The 21,595-nt window shown below is 35.7% G+C and overlaps 1 protein-coding gene across 2 annotated transcripts in view; it reads left to right on the top strand.

Annotated features, from left to right (window-relative positions):
* Window positions 1-21,204, top strand: part of csmd2 (CUB and Sushi multiple domains 2) — a 288,152-nt gene extending 266,948 nt beyond the window's left edge. The window contains exons 60-72 of one of the 2 annotated variants that reach the window (XR_007139415.1): window positions 745-918; window positions 1,153-1,326; window positions 1,641-1,714; window positions 1,816-1,927; window positions 2,485-2,664; window positions 3,898-3,963; window positions 4,052-4,213; window positions 4,874-4,986; window positions 12,257-12,344; window positions 14,127-14,259; window positions 14,417-14,593; window positions 16,520-18,301; window positions 19,838-21,204. Coding sequence is in view for 1 of the 2 variants with exons in the window: in XM_047808186.1 (XP_047664142.1) it covers window positions 745-918; window positions 1,153-1,326; window positions 1,641-1,714; window positions 1,816-1,927; window positions 2,485-2,664; window positions 3,898-3,963; window positions 4,052-4,213; window positions 4,874-4,986; window positions 12,257-12,344; window positions 14,127-14,259; window positions 14,417-14,576 (1,436 nt within the window). In the remaining variant the exon portion in view is untranslated. Of the gene's footprint in view, window positions 1-744; window positions 919-1,152; window positions 1,327-1,640; window positions 1,715-1,815; window positions 1,928-2,484; window positions 2,665-3,897; window positions 3,964-4,051; window positions 4,214-4,873; window positions 4,987-12,256; window positions 12,345-14,126; window positions 14,260-14,416; window positions 14,594-16,519 lie in introns of both variants that reach the window. The other variant, XM_047808186.1, reaches the window with a different exon arrangement.
* The last annotated feature ends 391 nt before the right edge of the window (window positions 21,205-21,595 follow it).

Here is a 21,595-nt window from a genome sequence, read left to right as displayed (position 1 = left end):
AGGATATGTTAGTCCAAATCCCGACAATGCCACAGTCATCCATGTCCAGGAGCCAAGAGAACAAATTTGGTCATGGCTCTGGATGTGAGGGATGGCATGCTCACTTTCCCCTGTCAATCACAGTGACAAAAGGCAATTGTGAGCATCTGTGAGCTCATGTATGCAGAGAAGAGGGTAGACACGTGCACACTCGTCTTCCTCATCCAGTTACAGCCCTATATACATACACACATCAGGAACATACTAACTACACAAAAACTCTGGGGGTGATCTGTAATAAACCATTCACTGCATATACTCCAGTAGATATCTCTTTACTCGGAGTATGTTATGCTGCCATGTAATGCAGCATAAACAACAATTTGAAAAAATGCACTTGTCTGGCTTCATGTGTCATGGAAGAAGCACGTTTTGAAGCGAACTTTACCCTTCCTGGTTTTGTAGGTGTAGGAGAGCTGCCTGTTGGGTAGAAAGTAGCAGGTGGCAAACTTGCTTTCTTACTTGTAAATAGTCTCTTATTATTTCCAATAATTCATATAGACAATGTAAATTTGGCCAAACAGAGGACTAAAAACAGAAAGTAATTAAAAAGACTGTTATTTGACAGTATGATAATATGCTAGCTTAAAAAATCCATTAGTACTGATGCTGTGAGTAAATGCTGATTACAATTTTGCTATTTTTGTTCAAAGAATTGACATACCAGCTATTGTAGATTAATTTATTTGGCTGTGTTCTTTGCAGCAATTGTATGTGGAACACCACCCAGTATTCCTAATGGCCAGGTGGTAGGAACTGACTTCCAGTGGGGCTCTAGCACCAGCTACACCTGTAACCAGGGCTATCAACTCTCTCTGCCCACTGTCCTTACCTGTCAAGGCTCTGGCAACTGGAGTGGGGAAAGGCCACAATGTTTCCGTAAGTCTCACTTTTAAAATGGTGTACTTGTTCCTTTTCCAGAAATTATTATCCAAATCCTCAGCAGCAGGCAATGTACAGAAGACCCTCCTCTCAACAGGGAGTCTCGGAACTGGAATTAAGTATAACAGGAACAAAAGCCAAGACTATAGTTGTAACACATGAAAGACTGAATAAAGATAAATTATGTTTTATGTTTTTATGTTATGTAACCGTGCTTTTTATCCATTACAGCTGTGTTCTGTGGGGATCCAGGGATCCCAGCCCAGGGCCGGCGGGAGGACCAAGGATTCACTTACCTTTCCTCTGTATTCTTCTCCTGCTTTCCACCTCTGGTACTGGTCGGCTCCACACGGAGGTACTGCCAGTATGATGGAACCTGGAGTGGGAGTCAGCCATCTTGTATAGGTATGAGGTTATGCAAGTTTCAAGGCATAGAGTGACAGGTTTTAGTATAGTTTAAGCATGCATTATAAAGCTATATATGAAACTACATTCAGAAATTAGTGGGCTAAATTTATGATCAGTCTAGACTTTTGTAGTGGGGATTCTCAATTAAAAAAGATCTTAGTTGAGAACTGTCAGAATAGGATAGATTATAACACTCCTATTTGGTTTGTGAAACTTCTTATATGCTGAATGCATAGAATTATGTGTGTTTTTGTATGAGTAAGCTGTCCATTGGTCATCAAGTTAAGGGCATAATGGTGATATATTTTCAGATCCGAGTCACACAAGCTGTGTGGATCCTGGAACACCCCTATTTGGTTTTCAGAACAACACTCAAGGTTACCAGGTACCATATCACAAAATAATATACGTTTCTCTAAATCTAATAATCCTAGTCTTTGTAATACCCTGTGATAAATTGTGACTTTTGGGTTTGCACCAACACAGATTGGCAGTACAGTGTTCTACAGCTGCAGAAAGGGTTACCTGCTCCTTGGCTCTATTTCTCGTACCTGCTTGCCTAACCTCACTTGGAGTGGAATGCCACCAGAGTGTATTGGTAAATAACATTTTCTATAAAATTACATATAATTCATTTATAATAACTCGGCCCATCATATTGTTTTTATGCATTCAAGAAGGAAATAGAACCTAATGGGGTATTATAAGACCCGATGTGAAGCAGAATACCTGTTATCACAATGTTGATTATTTTCCTAAAAGCAAGTCTCAGCATGTTAATCCACTTATACCACAGGTTTTCACTGTTTACAACATTTCATGTATTAATCATTGCAAACTGCAAAACTTCAAGACTTTTCCTGGTAGATCTTTAACACTGACTGTTTATAGGAGATTCCTTCCAAAATGTTAAATAACCAGCTCCATGCTTCATCATGTCATTATTTAAATGAAACAGATCACATGGCCTGTCTTACTTTCTGTCTTACTGAATTTATGCGGACACTATTGTCAGAGCCTATGCTGTTAGAGAAAATGAATTAACACTTTAGTGGATATAAACATGGCTGAAAAATAGTCATTCAGAATAGGAACTAGGAACTTTGTATTTAATCTATGCCATTTTGTGTAAAGTGTACTTAATCTTTTCCTTAGCTCACCACTGTAGTCAGCCTGAACTTCCAGCACAAGCAGATGCTAGAGCCATAGAGCTGCCATCTCTGGGTTACACTCTCATCTACACCTGTCAGCCTGGCTTTTATTTAGCCGGAGGCTCTGAACACCGCACGTGCAGACCTGATGGCAGCTGGACTGGCAAGCCACCACTATGTGCAGGTATCATGCAAAACAAAAGTTTTTAAGTCTTTTTTCCTGTTCATAATCCCTGTTTTTTTTTGTGTGTTCTCTCAGTACATATACATGTCACATGTACATCATCTTTACTATTTAATAGCTAATTGTTCAGATTTACTGCACTTTTGTACTTCTTTCAGTCTTGCTAATGTTGATGAATTGCTGTCTGCACCTGTTTCCTCTCAAAAGGCTTGCACTGTCAGGGAGCTCCATTCATCACACTACCATTGCAATTTTAGACTTTAAAGCTCTGATTAGCCCAGTGCAAGGTGCTGATTTGGTTAGGAGTAAATGTGGTTTTGGAACACACAGACTGTGTTACACCTCCTGTGACACATAAATGGATCCCATTCAGCCTGTAAGGTGGTTAATTAGAACAAAAGAAGCCAAACTTTCATTCAGTTTTTTTCAGTGTGCCTAAGACGTGGGAGTAGTTCTTGCAAATAATGGCTTTGATAGATATTGAGCCATAAGTGGGTGAAATATGGCACTGATAGTCTTTAAAGCCAAGCTATAAAGATGGAGGGAGGACTGTGCTGCTGGCTTTTCACAGTAGAGGAATATTAACAGTACCTGTGGGAAAGCTGACAGAGAGTGTGTTCAGGCTTCTGACAGCTAATAAAGCTCTGTCTTCCCTGAATGTGTGTAGAGGTTTTATTACTTACTGTTAGTTTTAGTACTACTCTCAGAAAATAACGCAGCATTAGCAAAACCAGTTAGTTTGAACGATTCTACTAGATCGATTGCCACAACGTATGTTAATGCACCTTATATAACAGGTGCATATAACATTGGAAAACCAAGCACTTAGAAACTTTGACACAGAAAATAGAAACTTAATCATTAGTTATGTAAGATACATTAGTTCAGTAAGATGACCAAGTTAGTAATTAAATCAGATTATAAATTGCATGATTGCAATGTATTCTTTTTTTCCGGTCAGAGATTATTTATTCATCCATCCATCCATCCATCCTTCCATTCATTCATTCATTCATTCATTCATTCATCGATTGTATCCTTGTCAGGCTCATGGTGTATACAGAGTCTTTCCTGGGAACATGTTTTGGGATTTAGGACTTATTTTTCTTTTTTGTGCGTCCGTCTAAAAGCTAAAATAAAACATACAATTAGCAGTACATTAATAACACTCTCTATCTCTACCCCCCCCCCCCTCTCTCTCTTTCTCTCTCTTTCTCTCTATCTCTCTCATAGCTGATAACAGACCAAGTGGAAAAACAGTTGGAAACGTGCAAGAGCCCCCTAACACAAAACTTCATGGTAAGTGTTAATTTAAAAACAAACACAATCATACATTAACAAACAAATGCCTCAACAAACCTTTTTTTTAACCCTGTCTTTTCCCCAGTGCCTAGTGGAGTGTTTGCCCGGAACTCACTGTGGAGAGGCTCATATGAATATCTTGGGAAGAAGCAGCCAGCCATGCTGAGCATAACTGCTTTTGAACCATTTAGTAACCGGGTCAATGGCACCCTCATGGACCACAGTGGAGTGCAGCTTAATCTGGCTGGTGTGTATCTCCTACTCCTAAACATCACTCTCCTAAACTGTGTACTGTTGTTCGTATATCATAGCTCAATATGGCATTAGTGCATATAAGCTGTGTAGCACATCATACCAGATTAGCCTGGTTTAAAAAGTTTGGAATAAAAATGAAATCGGCATTCAAGATAATGTGTTTAGAAATGTAGTTCTTATTAAATGAATACATGCAGAACAGTACACACTAATCTAATATGCAATATGAATAAAATGAATAAGCTTCTATTCATATTCATATTTATTCAGCTAAGAAACAAAGCAGTTTTTTGTTTGAACATTTGCAAGTAAAATGATGCAGAATATCACAAAAAAAAGAAACAAATACTTGAAAGTGTCATACAGTATATAAGGTGATGGGATGCTGTTACAATATACTGTAAATGCAGAATTTAATAGCTACAAGTAGTCTACAGTAAAACCTACAGCTTAGTAAACTTGCTTCAAGTCTTGAAACATACATTAAAGATACCAAATGAATCTCTTTCCACTTTGTATTTTGCACTTACCTAGAAACTCACAAAATAAACCAGACTTATTATTGTATACATAGTAAATTTACCTGGTAGTAATTTTGTATTTTTTTTTTGTAAATCAACTGCTTGTAAATCAACTGTTTTATCCCATGCAGGAACCTATAAGAGAGAAGAGGCCCATTTGTTGCTCCAAGTCTATCAGATCCGAGGGCCAGTGGAAATCTTTGTCAACAAATTCAAAATTGACAACTGGGCACTAGATGGACATGTATGTAAATCTTTTTTTTCTTTTTTCTTTTAGAAGGTGTTGAAAGAGGAAATATTAGTAACAGTGTTAACAGCAAGCCACTCTAAGCATAATTCCTGAAGCTGACAGAAATGTGTTAACTCTTACCTGTCCCCCCCCCATTTTCATGATTTTCGCCTAGATGACATACCCACCTAAAAGGTGGTACAGCTCCCATATACTTTGAAACACAGAGGTGAGCCTGGTCTCATTGGAAAGAAGAGAGTCTCTAGTTTCTGATACAAGTGTGATTCTAGGCCTTACTGATACAGAGTTACAGAGGCTAGAATGGAGGGTTTTTTATTTCCGTCTGAGTTGTTTACCTGATAAACTGATTACATACATTGCTGTATATAATGATGGTAGGTAAACAACAACTGAGGGTCATAGCCACATGTCTTGGCTTTCACCAAAAAAAATAATGAAGTCAAAAGACTCAAAAATGGATTTTATATGAATATTTTTCTACGGACATGTCTGTCCGTTCATGTTTTTCTTGTTTATTTGTTTACTGTATAACTTTGTATAAAAAGACTGCATGCTTAGTTCAAAAGTCAATATAGTCAATATAAAAGTCTATAACAAAGACAACCCCTCTGCCTAGAAGTCTGCTGTGAAAAAAAAGGCTGTAAACTGACACCCTGAGGTGTGAGAGTGTGAAAAGTTCGAGAATTGCGCAAAAAAGTTGAAAAAAATTAAAATGCGTGCACTCATTGCACAGCCCACCCTCACCAGATGTATCATGTTGCATCTCGTTGGAATCGTCTCCTTATTGGCTAAAGAGCTATGATGCTCGCGAAACATCAAATCACTACTGGAGGGAGCAATTGTCAGTCAAAGGGAGGGTGTCCCACATAGCATGGAGAGACCTCATTGGCTTCTCAGCTGCCTATCTCTGCACCACAGGCACTGGTTGGCTCATGAGAGGGCTTGTTTGATTCGTTAGACCCTCGACTACAAATCTGATGCATTTTGTAAGTTTTGTAAGCCTCCAATGAGAAGTAGGAGTCAAACAAAGGACGGAACTGAACCGCTGTTTACAGTTTCCGGTCACAAACATAATTCTTGTGAGGCGAGCAAAGCGTTTTGGATTAAAAGGCTTACATATTCCAGTTCCTTGGACTCTTGGGGATTTTTTTACAAGCATTTGTTTTGGAAAATACATTAACATTAGTGACAATGTGAAGAAAGGGAAATTGCGTTTAGGTAAGTAAACAAACCGAACTAGCGCCACCTAGTTCAGGTGGCTATCAAATGGTTAAATTACTATGACTGCTATAAATCATATTATGCTTTGTGTGTGCGCTTAATAAAATCCTGAGAGTCTAAGCTTTCAAACTTATAATTTAACTGTGTATTTAGAGGATTTAATGCTTAAAATTTACAATGAAGTTACAATGAAGTTGATGCAGTCTCGCCTCCTAGCGATGGTGGCTCGTTCACAAGACGGCGACCTGATAAGTGGTTTTAAAAACAATGCCAAGTTAATAGAAATGATGTCTGGACATTTTGCCACTTTTTTATAAGAACGTATGTCCTTCACCTGACACGCTGGTGTATGGATGCTGAGGTGTGTCACTTACAGGGGAGATTTTGCTTTATTCAGTAAATTAAGCTTATTGTTGAGGCCCAGAACATAACATATATCAAGATCTAAACCTGTGACCCTTCACAGTTATTCACTACTGTCCTTTGTGCATGCCTACTAATAAAATATCTTTATCTGGAGCATCATTGGTTCACATGGCATATGCTCAAAGCCCACAGATGCATATGGCTGAGGAGGGAAACATCACAGTATTCACTAATTAGCATATTCTGGATTATATCCCAACATTTAGCTGTTAGGCTCTTCCAGATGTTGTTTCTTGTCTAAACACAGTAAACATTATCAAATATCTAAAAGTGGAATTTGAAAAATCTGACACAATGACAAATTTAAAAAAAAAAAAAAAAAACAAGATCACTGTGTAATAGTAATCCATATATTTAGTATAGTAATCAGGCTATAGTAGTGCACAGTGGTAATGTGCAATGGAAACTGAGCACACATACTTTTAAGGAACAACAAAAGTCAGAAAACAAAATATATAAAATTATGCTAAAGTATTTTCCACCCTCTAGGGGCCTACATTTATTTTTAGCTGAAGAACATTTACTGTAGAGAATATGTTGGGCAGCAAAAGCCTTCAGCTGATGCTAGCAAGGGGAGAAGGAAAGTAGTTGCTAAGACATGACAAAGTGGAAGAGTGGAACTTAAGATAAAATAAAGAAGCTCCCAGCTGAGACTGTATTGAGCAGTAACAGTGAGATTATCAATGTATTGTCCTTTCTGCAGTTCTCTAAGTCTATAGAAATATGCTTATTTATTCATTTATATGAATGGGACAACATTAATAACATTGACTGTTGTGACGGTGCTTTGTAATAGTTTTGTGGGGGGGTTTTGTCACAGTAAAATCAGGACAGATGAGTTTGCACTTTTTTTTTCTATTAATTTCATTTGAGAGACAAACAGCTGAATGAGGGAATGTAGCGTAATGTAATTGCTTTTATTAAATAATGAAATGTAATGAAATAAAACATTTCATATAGTGCAGATCTTGGAAAATAATTAACTACACCACACTCATTGATTATTTTCTTAATACAGCATTCTGCATCATACAGTATATGTATTGTACAATAAGTGAGAGAAAGTTCTTCATAATTAACTTCCTATATATTTCTATACCTCCTCATCTTGGCATCTTCTTCCTAGTATTCACAAACCCCTACCATGAGTGTTACACTGCTTCCTTCAATTCCAGTAAAAGTTTTCAGATGTGTCCCCAAATTCTTTATTTATTCATTTTATTTATTTTTATTTTATTACTTTATTTTGATTGTGCCCAAGGTCTTTAATTAAAGATGCACAATATACAAAGTATTTAAATTGTGACATACTTTGTATTAAATATTAAATTTCATTTCTATTTAAGTATACAGTATGTGAGATCTATTATGGGACCTGTTAGCTGAGACAAAACTGAATATTAAGGATCTGTCTTACACAAGACCAAGCACTGTATTTCTGTGATTGCACTAATTATAACAAGAAAGGTTAATTGTATAATGAATTAAAAATCCTGATCTTACATTGGCACACTACTGCTTCATCTGCAATGTGCTACATTTTGGCAAAAGAGTTTGCTATAGTTATTAACGCATTAAGGAAACATCATTGTCCTCATGGCATCTACAGATCATCTAGCATTTGTTTGGTGTAGATGCAACTGTTTTATTGTTAGATTCATGCATGTGTCATTAGAGACAAGATAATTGATTTGCTTTCAACCCCCTGTTCAAACTCTTAGGCATATTTTGGGGAAACATTTAAAGATTAAAAGAACCCTTTAGAACCCTATAGTATCTCTCTTTCAGAGTCTTGGAACGAGCCACAAATGCTTCAACAATTCAAAAACTAGTCACTTTTTTATGCAGGATTTTTAACCACACTTTGAAGAACTCAATGCTCAGTCAAGTCAGAAAAGGAGCACCTCAGTAACAGCTTTCTATTTTATTTAACAGCTGTCTAGTTTAAACAGATGAAGCCATAAGTTCTCAAGGTTGATGTTCGTAGAGACTATGAAGATTCCCAGAGAGACTGTGACCATTTAATATTAAACTAAAACATCAAGGATGATTTTGTCCATTTCATCATTGGTGTGCTTTACTTAACTCCGAGTCCACAAGGATTGAAATTAAACATAGCAGTCCTTCAGATGGGTACGTGTATATCTCTACAGTTTGATTAATATGTGGCATTAATGAAGGAGCATAGCAGATAAATGCCTATCACTTTCATGGTCTCTCCCTCCACTTTGGAAAACTATACTGTGGTAATCCACATATTGTGTCACTATTTTGTGTCATCATCATAATAATAATAATAATAATAATAATAATAATAATAATAATAATAATAATAATAATAATAATAATAATAACAACAACAACAACAACAACAATAATAATAATAATAATAAATATATGTAATATGTTATAATATAATAATGTTATTATTATTATTGCTATTATTGTTATTATTATTGTTGTTGTTGTTGTTGTTGTTGTTAGTATTATTATTAAGACATAAAAATGACAAACAACGTGTGTTACCACAGTATGTTTTTTTAGTATCAGTAATAATAATAATAATAATAATAATAATAATAATAATAATAATAATAATAATAGTTGTTGACATTATAGGACAGTTATGTCTTACACAAAGAATGATGCAAACATGTTAAATACATTCATTTTATTGAAAAAGACCTCTTTGGGTTTCATTACAAATGTCTTCATAAAATAGGTATTTGGTAAACTGATAACTGTCCCTAATGTTGCCTCAAGAAAATACATCAAATGACACAAACTTTTTCAGCCATAAATAAAATAAATATGACAAGATGTAATATATAAATGGAAAGAGAAGTGTAATAGAGTAGAAAAATGACTACAAGGGCAGTTTACACTTACAAATAAAATTATAAAAATACATTTTAATGACTTTATATTCAGGTTGCTTTTACCTGGAGCATTACAATTATGTAAATATGATTTCCATAATTATAGATTAATTTAAAATGCTACTTACTGAAATTTCATTAGGGCTAACTCCAATTTAAAAACACTTGCATTGCCTTAGAGGACAGACAAAGAAGCAACAACATTTGGTACATTTCAAACAGTTGATTTTGAAACAGGTGACAAGAATAACAGAGAATTCAGAGAACCACGTTACGGAGTCTGTAAGTGAAATGTCAGAGAAGAATTTCAAAGCTGGAGATTTTGAGTCACAGTCTGACTTCATAAGAAAGTTGAAGTGCTTCTCCTAAAACCTGGTCTCACCTGGTCTCAAAGGCAGGTCGAAAAAGAAAGATTGAAGTGTGTAAAGTGGTTGGTAGGGAAAGTGAAGGTCAAAAAGATAAAAAAAAAATAAAAAAAGAAGAAGCAGGTTGCTGAAGACTTTATAAAGTGAAAAGACAGATTTTAAAGTGAAAATGTTCCTGGATGGTGAATCAGTTTTTCCAGTGCAGGTGTAATATTGGGTCAGGATTAGGTGTTGGTAAAAAGTCAAGCAGTGTAAAGCTTGTGAATGGATCTGTAGTTGGACAGCTATGAAAATGGAATTGCAGTAACCGAGGCAGTCAAAGACAAGGGGATGGAAGAAGAAGGAATTAGGACTGACAAGTTTAGCAATGTTACTGAGATGAGCATGGGAAGATTTGACCATAGAGATAATGTTGAGACCTGGCAACCCTGAAGACTAAGATGGAAAATGCCTCTGCTTTGTAACAACTCATGATATCTTTTTTTATTTTGTAGTGCTTTCATCACCATGCACTTTTTTGCTTTTCTTTCTTGAACAGTAACTGTACTGAAACAAAAGAGCATGCAGTGTTTTAATTGTTGTCTAATTATCAATAACACTAAAATAATATGGAACATTTTTTTACGCACAATTACACAATTTTTTATTTAAAAAGTGCCAAGATTTCCTTCTAAATATCTTGGCGCTATCTGACTCTAACTATATTCTTGTCTACTGTTAAAGCTGTCTAAAGTCAATAGATTTTATTTCACATGAATAAACTCAAACATTCTCCATTTACCCTGAAGTCAAGACAAGAGATTAAATTAATGTGAGACGGGGAAAGGGCCGGATCCCCCAGGGTGTCAGTATAAAACACTGGTTTAACTGTCAGTCATTTCTGGCTCACATGTCGATTTCCTCATCTGCCTTTTCTGGGGGGTGAAATGAAGTCTGCACTTTTTCCATATTTTTCCATATCTTGTATCAACGTGTGTTAAAATGTGACCTTCTTTCACAAAATGCATGAAGGTTGGCTGGACATGAAAATGTCAACAAGTTCAAACACCAGAAGAAGGAAAATTAAATGTCTGGGCATGTGAATGCTCCAAGATACTTGCTCAGTCTTATATTTCTGGTTGCCCAGAAAGTGACTAATGTAGAATCTGTTAACGGTAATGTTTATTAATAACATGTGATGAGCTAGTTGATAGCATTTACCACATGTTTAATCATTATCTTAAAAAAAATAAGTAATATATACAGTAAAGTAATAATACATAAGTAAAAAAAAAAAAAATGTTGGTTTCAGATGAACGTGATGCATTTTAAGGATACTATTAGAGGCTAGCATCTTTTAGCCTCTTGGTTGGTCGATTCCCATTCAGGAAGCTAACCCAGCCACTGAAGTGTTAAATCTCAGTGCCGGTCTCAAATCCGTATAAAAATGGGAGAATTGTGTTAGGAATCCTTCCGTGTAAAACCTGTTCTAAATCTAACATGCAGACCATGTGATTCATTGTGAAACAGGGAACCCTGAACAGGGAGCAGCCAGCAGAAGAAGGATTAGAGGCTAGCATCTTTATATTCTCTTGCCAAAATTACATTTAAACAAACTTTTTTTTAAAGTTATTTTTTAACTTACTTGTCCAGCCTAATTTGCTTGTCCTGCAATCCCAGCCTAATGAAATGTCCACCCCTGATACTGAAATTTGTGAGAATAGCTTTAGTAGGAATTGGAATCATTAAGTCTTACAGATGTTGTGTAGTGTACAGATGATAGGGCTTTATTTGGTCTGAAAAGATCTGTCTTCATCCCTAGTCCTTTCTTCAGACCCCCCTTTGGACCTGCACACACACACACACACACACACACACACACACACACACACACACACACACACACACACACACACACACACACACACACACTAATACAAACACACATGCACTAGCTCAGATCTGTAAGCATACGACAGACTGCACATACATGCTGTTACTCTTGGGGAAAGGAAAGCTAAAAGTTTTTTTTTTCCTTTTAATTAAAATGTCAGTTAAATCATTGCAGAGTAATCAGGGCCAGACGTCTGAGCTCCTCTTACCCTCCTCCTCACAAAAGCACTGGAGACAAGCAGCTGGGAAAATGTAATTAAAAGCGTGGGTCATGAGGACTCGGTGTATGTGTGTGTATGTGTGTGTGTAGGTGTGTACACCTAACTGTATGAGCATTTTCTTCTCTAGATTGAAGAATGGTTTAAAACTAAATGTCAAGTGTAAAAGCTACACTGTGTGGCTGACACTTTTTACCTTTCGAACAAATCATTCTTGACATTTTGAAAATGTATTAACTTTATAATGTAAGGTCTTTAATTGTTTGTTCTCTTCTTGTCACAGGTGTCATATATGCCTTCATCTAACTCCTTTGTATATCAAGGATTTGTTCGAGGAAAAGGATTTGGCCAGTTTGGGCTTCAGAGGCTTGGTATGTGTTTGTTGCTTTGTCTGTCCTGTTCCTTTATACCTTCAGGGGCTAACTAGCAACTGATTTTATTTTGTAGTCCACTACCATTCAAGTTTTTTTTATTTTTGTATGTTATTAAGCCTATTCTGGCTACATTTACAATAGGCGTAAATTCATTTTTACATCATTCACATGTGTGCCATCAGTGTTTTATGGACTGTGTGGACACACATCTGGAAAGATTATGTCATATTTTACCTTCTGTAAAATAACCGATACAATCAACCTCAAGGTAGAAATCACATCCTATCTGACACATTGGTAAAGATTTCTTTATATCGTATATATTAATCTATAAAAGTTAAAAGTATTAAAACTAGTATTAAAATATAGTAGTATAGTATTAGTATTTAGTAAATATAATAGTAAAGTATTAAAGTATAAAAACTGAAGAAATCATACAGTTATGTGACCCACTATTGCCCATGTACAGCTTGTGCAGTGTTCCACACTACAACGATAGACAATAATAAAGGGGAAAAAAGGACATAAACAGATCTGTGATTCATACAGTTGTCACTCATCCCATGTGAATAGATCACTGCAGATGATCTATTTACATAATTGCACATAATCACTGCAGACGATTTTCAGGCAACATTAATTATCAGACATACAGTACATGCTGTATTCAGATGAAATCCAAATTATAGTAAAGGTGGGATGCAATGTATTCACATGGAACTGAATGAGTTTTCACTGAGTTAGTGTGTAAGGAATGTGTTGTAATATTCTTTAAATTAAAAGAGGAACTGCTCAGACTTTCCCCCTAGCAAACCCCCTTGGTGGCAGTTGTTAATTAGATACCTAGAAGAAGTGCTGCTTCTTCACAGGACCTTGTTATAAATATCTGAAATGATTCACTATGGGTGGAGGCAAAAAGCAGACACACATAATTACACTAATATGTAAGAGGCTTCCGTGTGACCTAGTCATCAGTGCAGGGCTTGACATGTTGAGGGCAAAGCATACAGTACTTTTTAAAGTGCTAGCATAATGAAACCGTTTTTCATTTCTAATCAGCAAAGTTATGGCCTTCCATGAAAATAATTGAATTAATTAATGTAAAAAAAAAAAAAGCACACATACATACACTGAGCAAACAAAATATTTCTTATTAAAAGTAGAAGGAGTGTGTATATGTGGGTGTGTGGCATGAAGCATTGGTTTGATTAGCCGACCTCATTATGTGGTTGAATAAAATAATCAGATCCTCTACTCGTTCCTGCTTTTACTGTATTTTCAGGGTTTTTGGCATTAGCTGATGAACAGGTGCATGGTTGCTCTCCTGTTGTTTAGGGATGCACATAGCCTTAATTGAAAAATGAACGGCAAATGACTTCATCTTCATAGCATCTTTATAGCGGTAATTAAAAAGCCTTGTTTCGGATGATGAAATATGACGCCTCCCAAAAGCGCACCTGTCTCTTGAGTTAGATCAAATTCCTATAAAACGCATTCTTGTTAGATTTGTTTGGTTTTGTTCATAATCTAATTACATTTCCATTAAATATACACTTTGTCATGGAGTTTTCCACTTCTGTGATAAACCTGTGAAGTGTGAAATATTATCATCCATAAATAATGGATTCTCCATTGAGCTGGAATTGGACACGGCCCAGTTTATCAAAAGTCTTGCCAGGGAAAATAAACGTGTCTGTTCTTTTATATCTGAGTCTTTTAAAGTATTATTAGTGTGGTTTATAATGTTTATAAGTTGCTTTTTATTTGTCCATTCTGTAGAGGGGCTGGACCCAAATGGGGAGAATCTCAGCTACAATTTTGCCTCTAACAGCAGTTCAGTGGCAGCAGCCATCTTAGTGCCTTTTATAGCCATGATTATAGCAGGATTTGCTCTGTACCTCTACAAACACAGGTAAATCCATACACTTTTCCAGCTGTCATCATGTGCCATTTTCAGCTGAACAGTACAGAATACATTATGTGCTATTGTCTTTTGTACAATTTCCTCTTCAACAAAAGTTCAGACATAAGTGAGTCAGTGTTCAGATTATGTCTTTTCTCATCACTAGAAAAAGACCTAAAGTACCCTTCAATGGCTATGCTGGCCATGAAAACACCAATGGAAGAGCAACGTTTGAAAACCCCATGTATGACCGTAATATCCAGCCCACAGACATCATGGCCAACGAGTCTGAATTCACAGTCAGCACAGTCTGCACAGCCGTATAGCCACTGTTCCTCCACAGGTAAGAGGTCAAGCACTAACAAAACACATTGTTCCTGTTTTACATATTTAATAAAAGCTACTTTAACGGAGATAAGAATCTCTGAGTGACATCTGAGCTATCAGATGTCTATCAGTAATACTATCAGTGCTCATACAAATTCACATGTTCAGAAACAGAAAGTTACCATGGATACTGAACGGCCAATAAAACTTGAAATTGATGATTTACAAATTCAGTGTCATAAATGTAAGATTTCCAAACGATGTTTTTTTTCGTAAGTAAATCTCTCTCTCTCTCTCTCTCTCTCTCTCTCTCTCTCTCTCTCTCTCTCTCTCTCTCTCTCTCTCTCTTTTTGGACAGTTTGATAGTTGTGTATTTAACCTTACAAGTGTCTATTCAAAAATCAGAGTAAATTAATAATTTCAGCTTTTTCCAGTTAAATTAGAATAAAAATGCCATTCACTCAATCCTTTGAAATTCCAAATTGTTTTCTACCTAATTCTTGTTTAAACGTTTAAATGTAAGCATTTATGAAGAGATCATTTAAACAAATGTTAAAATATAGGTTAGAACATTTATGTACTTATTTTAAGGTGGTTAAAGGTTAAGTGAAGCTCCTAATCATGTACATTTAAACATTTACATTCTTTCTTTAAAGGACTTTAAAGTTATATTATCAATATACACACTCTGAATACATGGGAATAAATAAGGGTATGGATGAAGTTATTATATGGATGAAGCACATGTTAATGTGCTTTTAGTCCCTGCGTACAATCGACAACAATATACGATTTATTGACTGTTACACAATTTGTTTAATAACAGAATTGTTCTAAAAGGAAAGTGAATACCTGGTTCAGAGATACTGTGCATGTACACTGATATTGGTATCAGATATTGGTCTGATACTGTTCTTTTTTAGTTAGGTGCACAAAAGATTTTTAATGCCAACAGTAATACTATAGAAGATACTATGTGACCTAATCCTGGCATACAGTGCAGCCTTATTGACCAGGAAATGAAATAAATATCTGAGTGTATCTGTGTGTACCATTTATGATTAAAAGAAAGCAGACTCTGCACTGTGTTCACAAGAAGTAAATAAAATAAAAAAGGTGCATCCCTTAAACGAATAGGTTTCAATACTTAAATGAATGTTTAAACTAAGCAGAGTTCCTGATAAAGTGTATCAAGTAAAAAAAAAAAAATTTAAAAAAAAAACAGTGTTTAAAAGTTTTTACAGACAAACACTGCAAGAGTTAAAGGAATACACAGTTTTGTCTTACATCACAATCACCATCTGAGCACACACCCGCGGACTTTTCATACCCTGTGTGGACTTCATTTGGGAAAGCCACTGAGTTTCATAGCATCAAATACAACATGCTGTGGTATGCTGTTAGATTAAGGACTCTGAAGGGAAAAAGCACAGGAACAATTTCTTTACTCTCTTGGCATAATTCAGTTGTGCTGTTTTCCAAAGATTCCTACCATAATTTCCCAAACCGCCTCTTCACTGCAGGCTTTATTATACTGTGTAGTATGAGTGGTAAAAAGTTAAAGCCACTGAATTTCAAAAACATTGGCTAACTTTGTAACTGTAGCTTTCCCCTTGCATCATAGGAAAAGAAAATGAGCTTTTAAAGTACTAGTTAATAGATTAGCTAGAATTAAAATATCCAGAAAAACGGGTTTTCTACATCAGCTTTGGTTTACTGACTTTACATGACATCAGGTCACAACTTGTGAATTATTTTCATGTAACAGTGTTTAATATTTAATCCTTACATAACACCATGGCAAATCATGTTGTTTTCCTTACTTAATAATAGACTGTTTTTTTTCTTATTATTTGTCTAAAATGTAGTTCTTCTCTGCCTTTTTTTTTTTTTGACCTCTGCCCTTATCTTTTCTTTACATATGCTTTTTTTTTCTTGACAGGTTGACATCGAATTTTCTCCCCTGCCCACTCAAGTGCCCCCACAAGCAGGACCGGACTGTGTGGGTGGGCTGACAAACATAGAAGCCTATTTTCATTTACTGAGAAGATTCTAATCATTATTACGCAAAAGAGATCACACCCTGATTAAGAAGCAGGAAAAATTCTGAACAAGAAAACAAATGCGTTCCTTAGTGGCAAATACAGCCGTGTCTGTTATCCCAAACTTCTTCTATTCTTATATGTCTGCTATTTCCCTTTTGTTTTGTTTTTTTTTTTGGGGTTTTTTTCTGGAAAGAGCTTTCATGAATCTTTGGCATGGCAGAGAGGATGCTTGTGATTCTGTCACTTACAGAGAAAAAAACACGAGAAAATGACATGATGGGGTTTCAGTAGCCAGAGGCTGACGTGTACCGTTTCTACTGGGTGAACAGGGATTTGGGATGAGTCTTGCTATGGGCAGAACTAGTGAGAAGAACTTCCTGGACAGTCAGCGCTTCATTTTGATTTTCTACCTTTTCTTCATGGAATGCATTTTGGTTGGTGTTTTTTTTTTTGTTTTGTTTGTTTTTTTTGTCTCCTTGCACATTGAAGCTGCAAGATTGCGGATAAGTGCAGACTTTGTTCGCATTACTGGATCTCTCTGGCTGACACTTTCACTATTGATTCCTGTGAAATTTTCACCTGAAGCCACAGAGCCTTGAATTGAAGTGGAATGAGATTTTGAGGCTTATTAGAAGACAAGGATTATATCATTAGCACCTTTCTCTACTTGTTCCAACCCAGAGGATGGGGTGTTCTCTCTGCAGCATTTCGCCAGCCTGGCTGAGATTGGACAGGCTGTACATGCCCCCTGAGGAGAACGCTGGGGCAGAAAATATGAAAGGAAAGTTGGGTTTAGGCAATTCATCTTTTTTGTTGTTGTTGTTGTTACTTACAGACGGTATGGCAATGCACTTGGATGGTATCTACATTCCTCAAGGTGGGGCAGCAGCCTTTTGACAACCGTATCAGTCATTAGAGTGCAGTTGCATTCCCTAATATCTTGAAAATGAAGGCAGGTTCTGGATGCTCAGGTCTGGGGAACTGTGGAGCTAGAGTGCAAAAGCATGGTTCTTTACCTTTGTATGTCGGTGGGATGGAGTCTTTAGAGGGCTGTGACATCTGATATTTAAATATCTTTACTTTCTTTTTGGAAAGGTTACCTAAAGTGAAGAGTCTGTGGATTCCTGTATGTATCAATGCCTTACACTGTAGCTAGTATGCAACATCAAGGCAAACTTTGACCGCAGTCAATGAGGTTCTGTTTTTCTTTTGGTTTTGGTCAAGGGAACAATCAAGGAATGGTATTGTTCACAGTGTTCCCATCTCACTATATCATACTGCATGCAGATTTTTTCTCTCACAAAGCATTTTTTCTTACAGTTAAATATTAGGAAAAAATGACAGGCACATATTCAAATGTTAAAGGCAGATTCTCAGAATACCAGAAATACATGTCCATTTCTTTTGCAATTATTTTCAACCCCAGATTCCATAGTTTAACCCTGTGATTAGGATGTTCTTGTGTACGTGTGGGTTTCCTCTGGTTCCTGCTTGTTGTTGGATCGGCTATGTTAAATTGCCCCTAATTGTGAATATGTGTGTGCGTGATTCAATGCAATGCATGACCTGTATTCCAGAGTAAATTCCCACCTCATGAACAGTGTTCCCAGGATAGGCTCTGGATCCACTGTGACCTGAAGAGGATAAAGCACGTACTGCAGATGAAGAAATAAATTCAGGTCAGGGATAGAAACATGACACACTTTTTAATTTCATTGTCAGGGAGAGCCACTTAATACACAGTCACTTTTACTAATTGGGTGGATGGTTAAAGACCAACCATAGTGTGTTGTGGCTCTGCATATATGCTCAATGGGCTTGGAGAGTCATCTAGTACTACTGATACATTGATATCTGCCTATAAACGTAATGATTTATTGTATACGTTGCCATGTATTTCTGACCATCAACGTTTTACTGAGTTTTTAAAATCCCTGTTATAGTTTATCCAATGCATTTCTATACTGTCACTTCTCTGTCAATTCCATCTCTCTTTTGGTAATTGCTTTTCATTTGTTTTACTTTTTAAATCTGTAGCTTATCTCAGTTACATGGATATATCACCCAGTGCCTGTTCCAATTCTGAGTTGAGAAAATGATTGGATTTCCCTTGTATCTCACAGGCAAAACCGTTGCCAGGCACATTGTACTATACCAATTGGCGATGGGTTTGTTTTGCAGAATATTTTTTCTTGTTTTTTTTTTTCCTTGTTCTTCATCAGAGTAGAAGGCCCCTCACTTATACTCTGTGTCCTGCACATTAGATATCAGTTATTACTCTGTGTCCCCAATCATTTACAGTCCTAACATGCAGGCGCTTACTGATAGTCATGCAATGGCAATTCTTTATTAGGATAGATGGCAAAAAGGTTTTTACTCAGTTACTGCTTTGGCATTAGAATTTGTACAAAATTACTCATAAGAAATCTCATGAAAACACTTTCACTCCATCATTGATTATTTTCACTACAGAACCCCAGGCATAAAGTTTTGCTTTTTCTTCAACAAAATCCCTTCTTCTCTTTTGTTATCTCTTCTATTCTTTATGCATCTGAAACTAGAAAAAAAAAAAGTTTAGAACAATTCATAACTGATGACCTCAGTTGTTTCTTGAGGTCTTTCTTTTACAGTTGTAACACCATGTGCCTCACGGTACATCCCTGTGATGTATTTGGCTCACAGATCATTTAGTCCTTCTTTAGTTCCCTATTTGCCAGGTTGATACTGTACAAGGGTCTGTTTAAAAATAATAAAAAACAACAGTTGGGATGAATTTCAAAGCCAATACTTTCTCTTTCATATAATATGATATAATATGAATCATGTTTTCCAAAAGGGAAAGAAGACAAATTCCACGTTTTAAAGACCTTTTAATGAATTCTCCGTAGTTTGTGATCATAAGACTTGAGGGATTCTCACACATCTTAAGAAAAAAAAAAAATCTTTGGTCATCAGGTATAATTGCTGTATATGTTAGTCTTTCCTGCTGTTTTCTGTTTTTTTTTTTTGTTTTGTTTTTTTTTTTTTTTTTAGAAATAGTTTAAAACCATAACATTAATAATAGTCTAATGCTGCTCATTTGCCAATGTATTATACAACTTTGGCTTACAAAAATGAACCTAATACACAAAAATCCATTAAATATTTGCACATAAATCTTCCCCGGCGATCGTTTGGGTTCTTTGTAATTATTATAGGTGTTCTTTGCTCTGCAGAAATAAAAGGGAGGCAAGCAAGGTTTTGAAGTCGTGGTCTCGTCGGCAGTGAAGCTGACTCATCTTTATCACTTATAGTCAGGTTTGCTTGACTCTCGCTGGTGAACTGAAAAGGGATGTGCTTCATTTCTTTGATACACTCAATTGAGTTTATGTCAAACCCTCATTATTGTTGTTACAGTTGTTTTGTGTGGTGAAATGTCTTTCTTTATTAATGAGGCAGATTAATTTTGACATTAGTATTAATTGAAAGCACATATTTAATGGATTAATTCCTTTGATCCCATGTAATATTTCAACTGTTGCTATGACTACACTTTACATCTCACTTGTGTATCTCTTGTCTAATGCCTCATGTGGATGAAGTAAGACAAAAAAGTCAACTTTAATATGGAAATCTCCATGTTAAATTGAATGTAACTCAATTTTGTATTGCCTGAAATGTATTGAAATCACTTTTCCTTTATATTTCCCATATCACCTAAAGAAGAATACTTATCCCAAGCTCGTAAAAAAAGAAATCAAATAATAGCAAGATTATAAAATCTTTAAAATTGTACATAAGCTACAGTATATTGGAATAGCGTTATCCCCAGAGTACATATTCAAACAATTTCATTTATAAAGCCACACACACACACACACACACACACACACACACACACACACACACACACACACGCACACACACACACACACTCCTTTATCATACATTGTTTTAATTGTTCATTTAAAAAAAAGAACCCAGACTAGCGATGCATTCCTCTCCGCTCTGCAAGAGAGAAGTGCCCAACTTTGAGTGACTTATAGACCTGCTTTGTCTAGCCAAAGCCTCAAGGAACACCAGTCAGACTGCAGTTCTATGCTCTTTGACCAAAAGGGTTGTGTTGCAAAGCAAGTGTAAAAATATATATATATATACAAAAAAAAACAGACTTGAATGGACTAGCTTGAATGGACTAGCCTGCTCTGAATTACGAGGAAAAAGGAGAACAAATAAATGAAAAAAAAAATATTTTGTACAGAGATATATTTTTATGGAAACCCATTTGTAATATAAAAAGAGAAAAATTGATTGACAGATATGTAAATGTTTTTTCATTATTGTAGTACAAATGCTAGTGGGGAATATAAAAATATCTATATACAAAGAGAAAATAGAAACAAAGCTTTTTTTGTAAATGTATAAAAGAAATGTATATACATGTTTACATATTGTACATATGTAATCCCCGACATGGCTCGTCTGCAGTATATAAAATGTATTTTATCCGTCTGTATATGATGCTTTGCATTGTGTTTAAGCTTAAACTTTCTTGAACCTGAAACATATTTTGAAGGTTTTTGAATAAAAAAAAATAAAAACATTTGTTTTGCAGTTATTTCTACTGTATATTTTCATGGTGATCTTTCAAATCTTGAAACTTTATTGAAGCCAAGTATATTGTTAATACGTTTTTGAAACCACTGGTTTTGACTAAAACAGGACAACAAAATATATTGCTGTTACTTTATATATAATATAATTAATGACAAATATGAACAATTATTTCATACAAAACGTTGTTTATGTTTGGTGTTCTGTATCATTAGCTCATAATTTTAGGCAGGGAATGCTAAATCACCTGCATGCGTAACACAAGTTCTAATTCTTTGTATAAGAACAACATGAGACAAGAGACATTTATCATACAGGCATACACACAGCGTTTGAGGAATCCCACACATCCTTATTTGCTTTTCTTTTGCCCCAATTCC

The sequence above is a fragment of the Tachysurus fulvidraco genome, chromosome 24 (assembly GCF_022655615.1).
Source record: "Tachysurus fulvidraco isolate hzauxx_2018 chromosome 24, HZAU_PFXX_2.0, whole genome shotgun sequence".
In the NCBI taxonomy this organism is placed as follows: Eukaryota; Metazoa; Chordata; class Actinopteri; order Siluriformes; family Bagridae; genus Tachysurus; species Tachysurus fulvidraco.
This window is presented reverse-complemented; position numbering and strand designations above follow the sequence as displayed.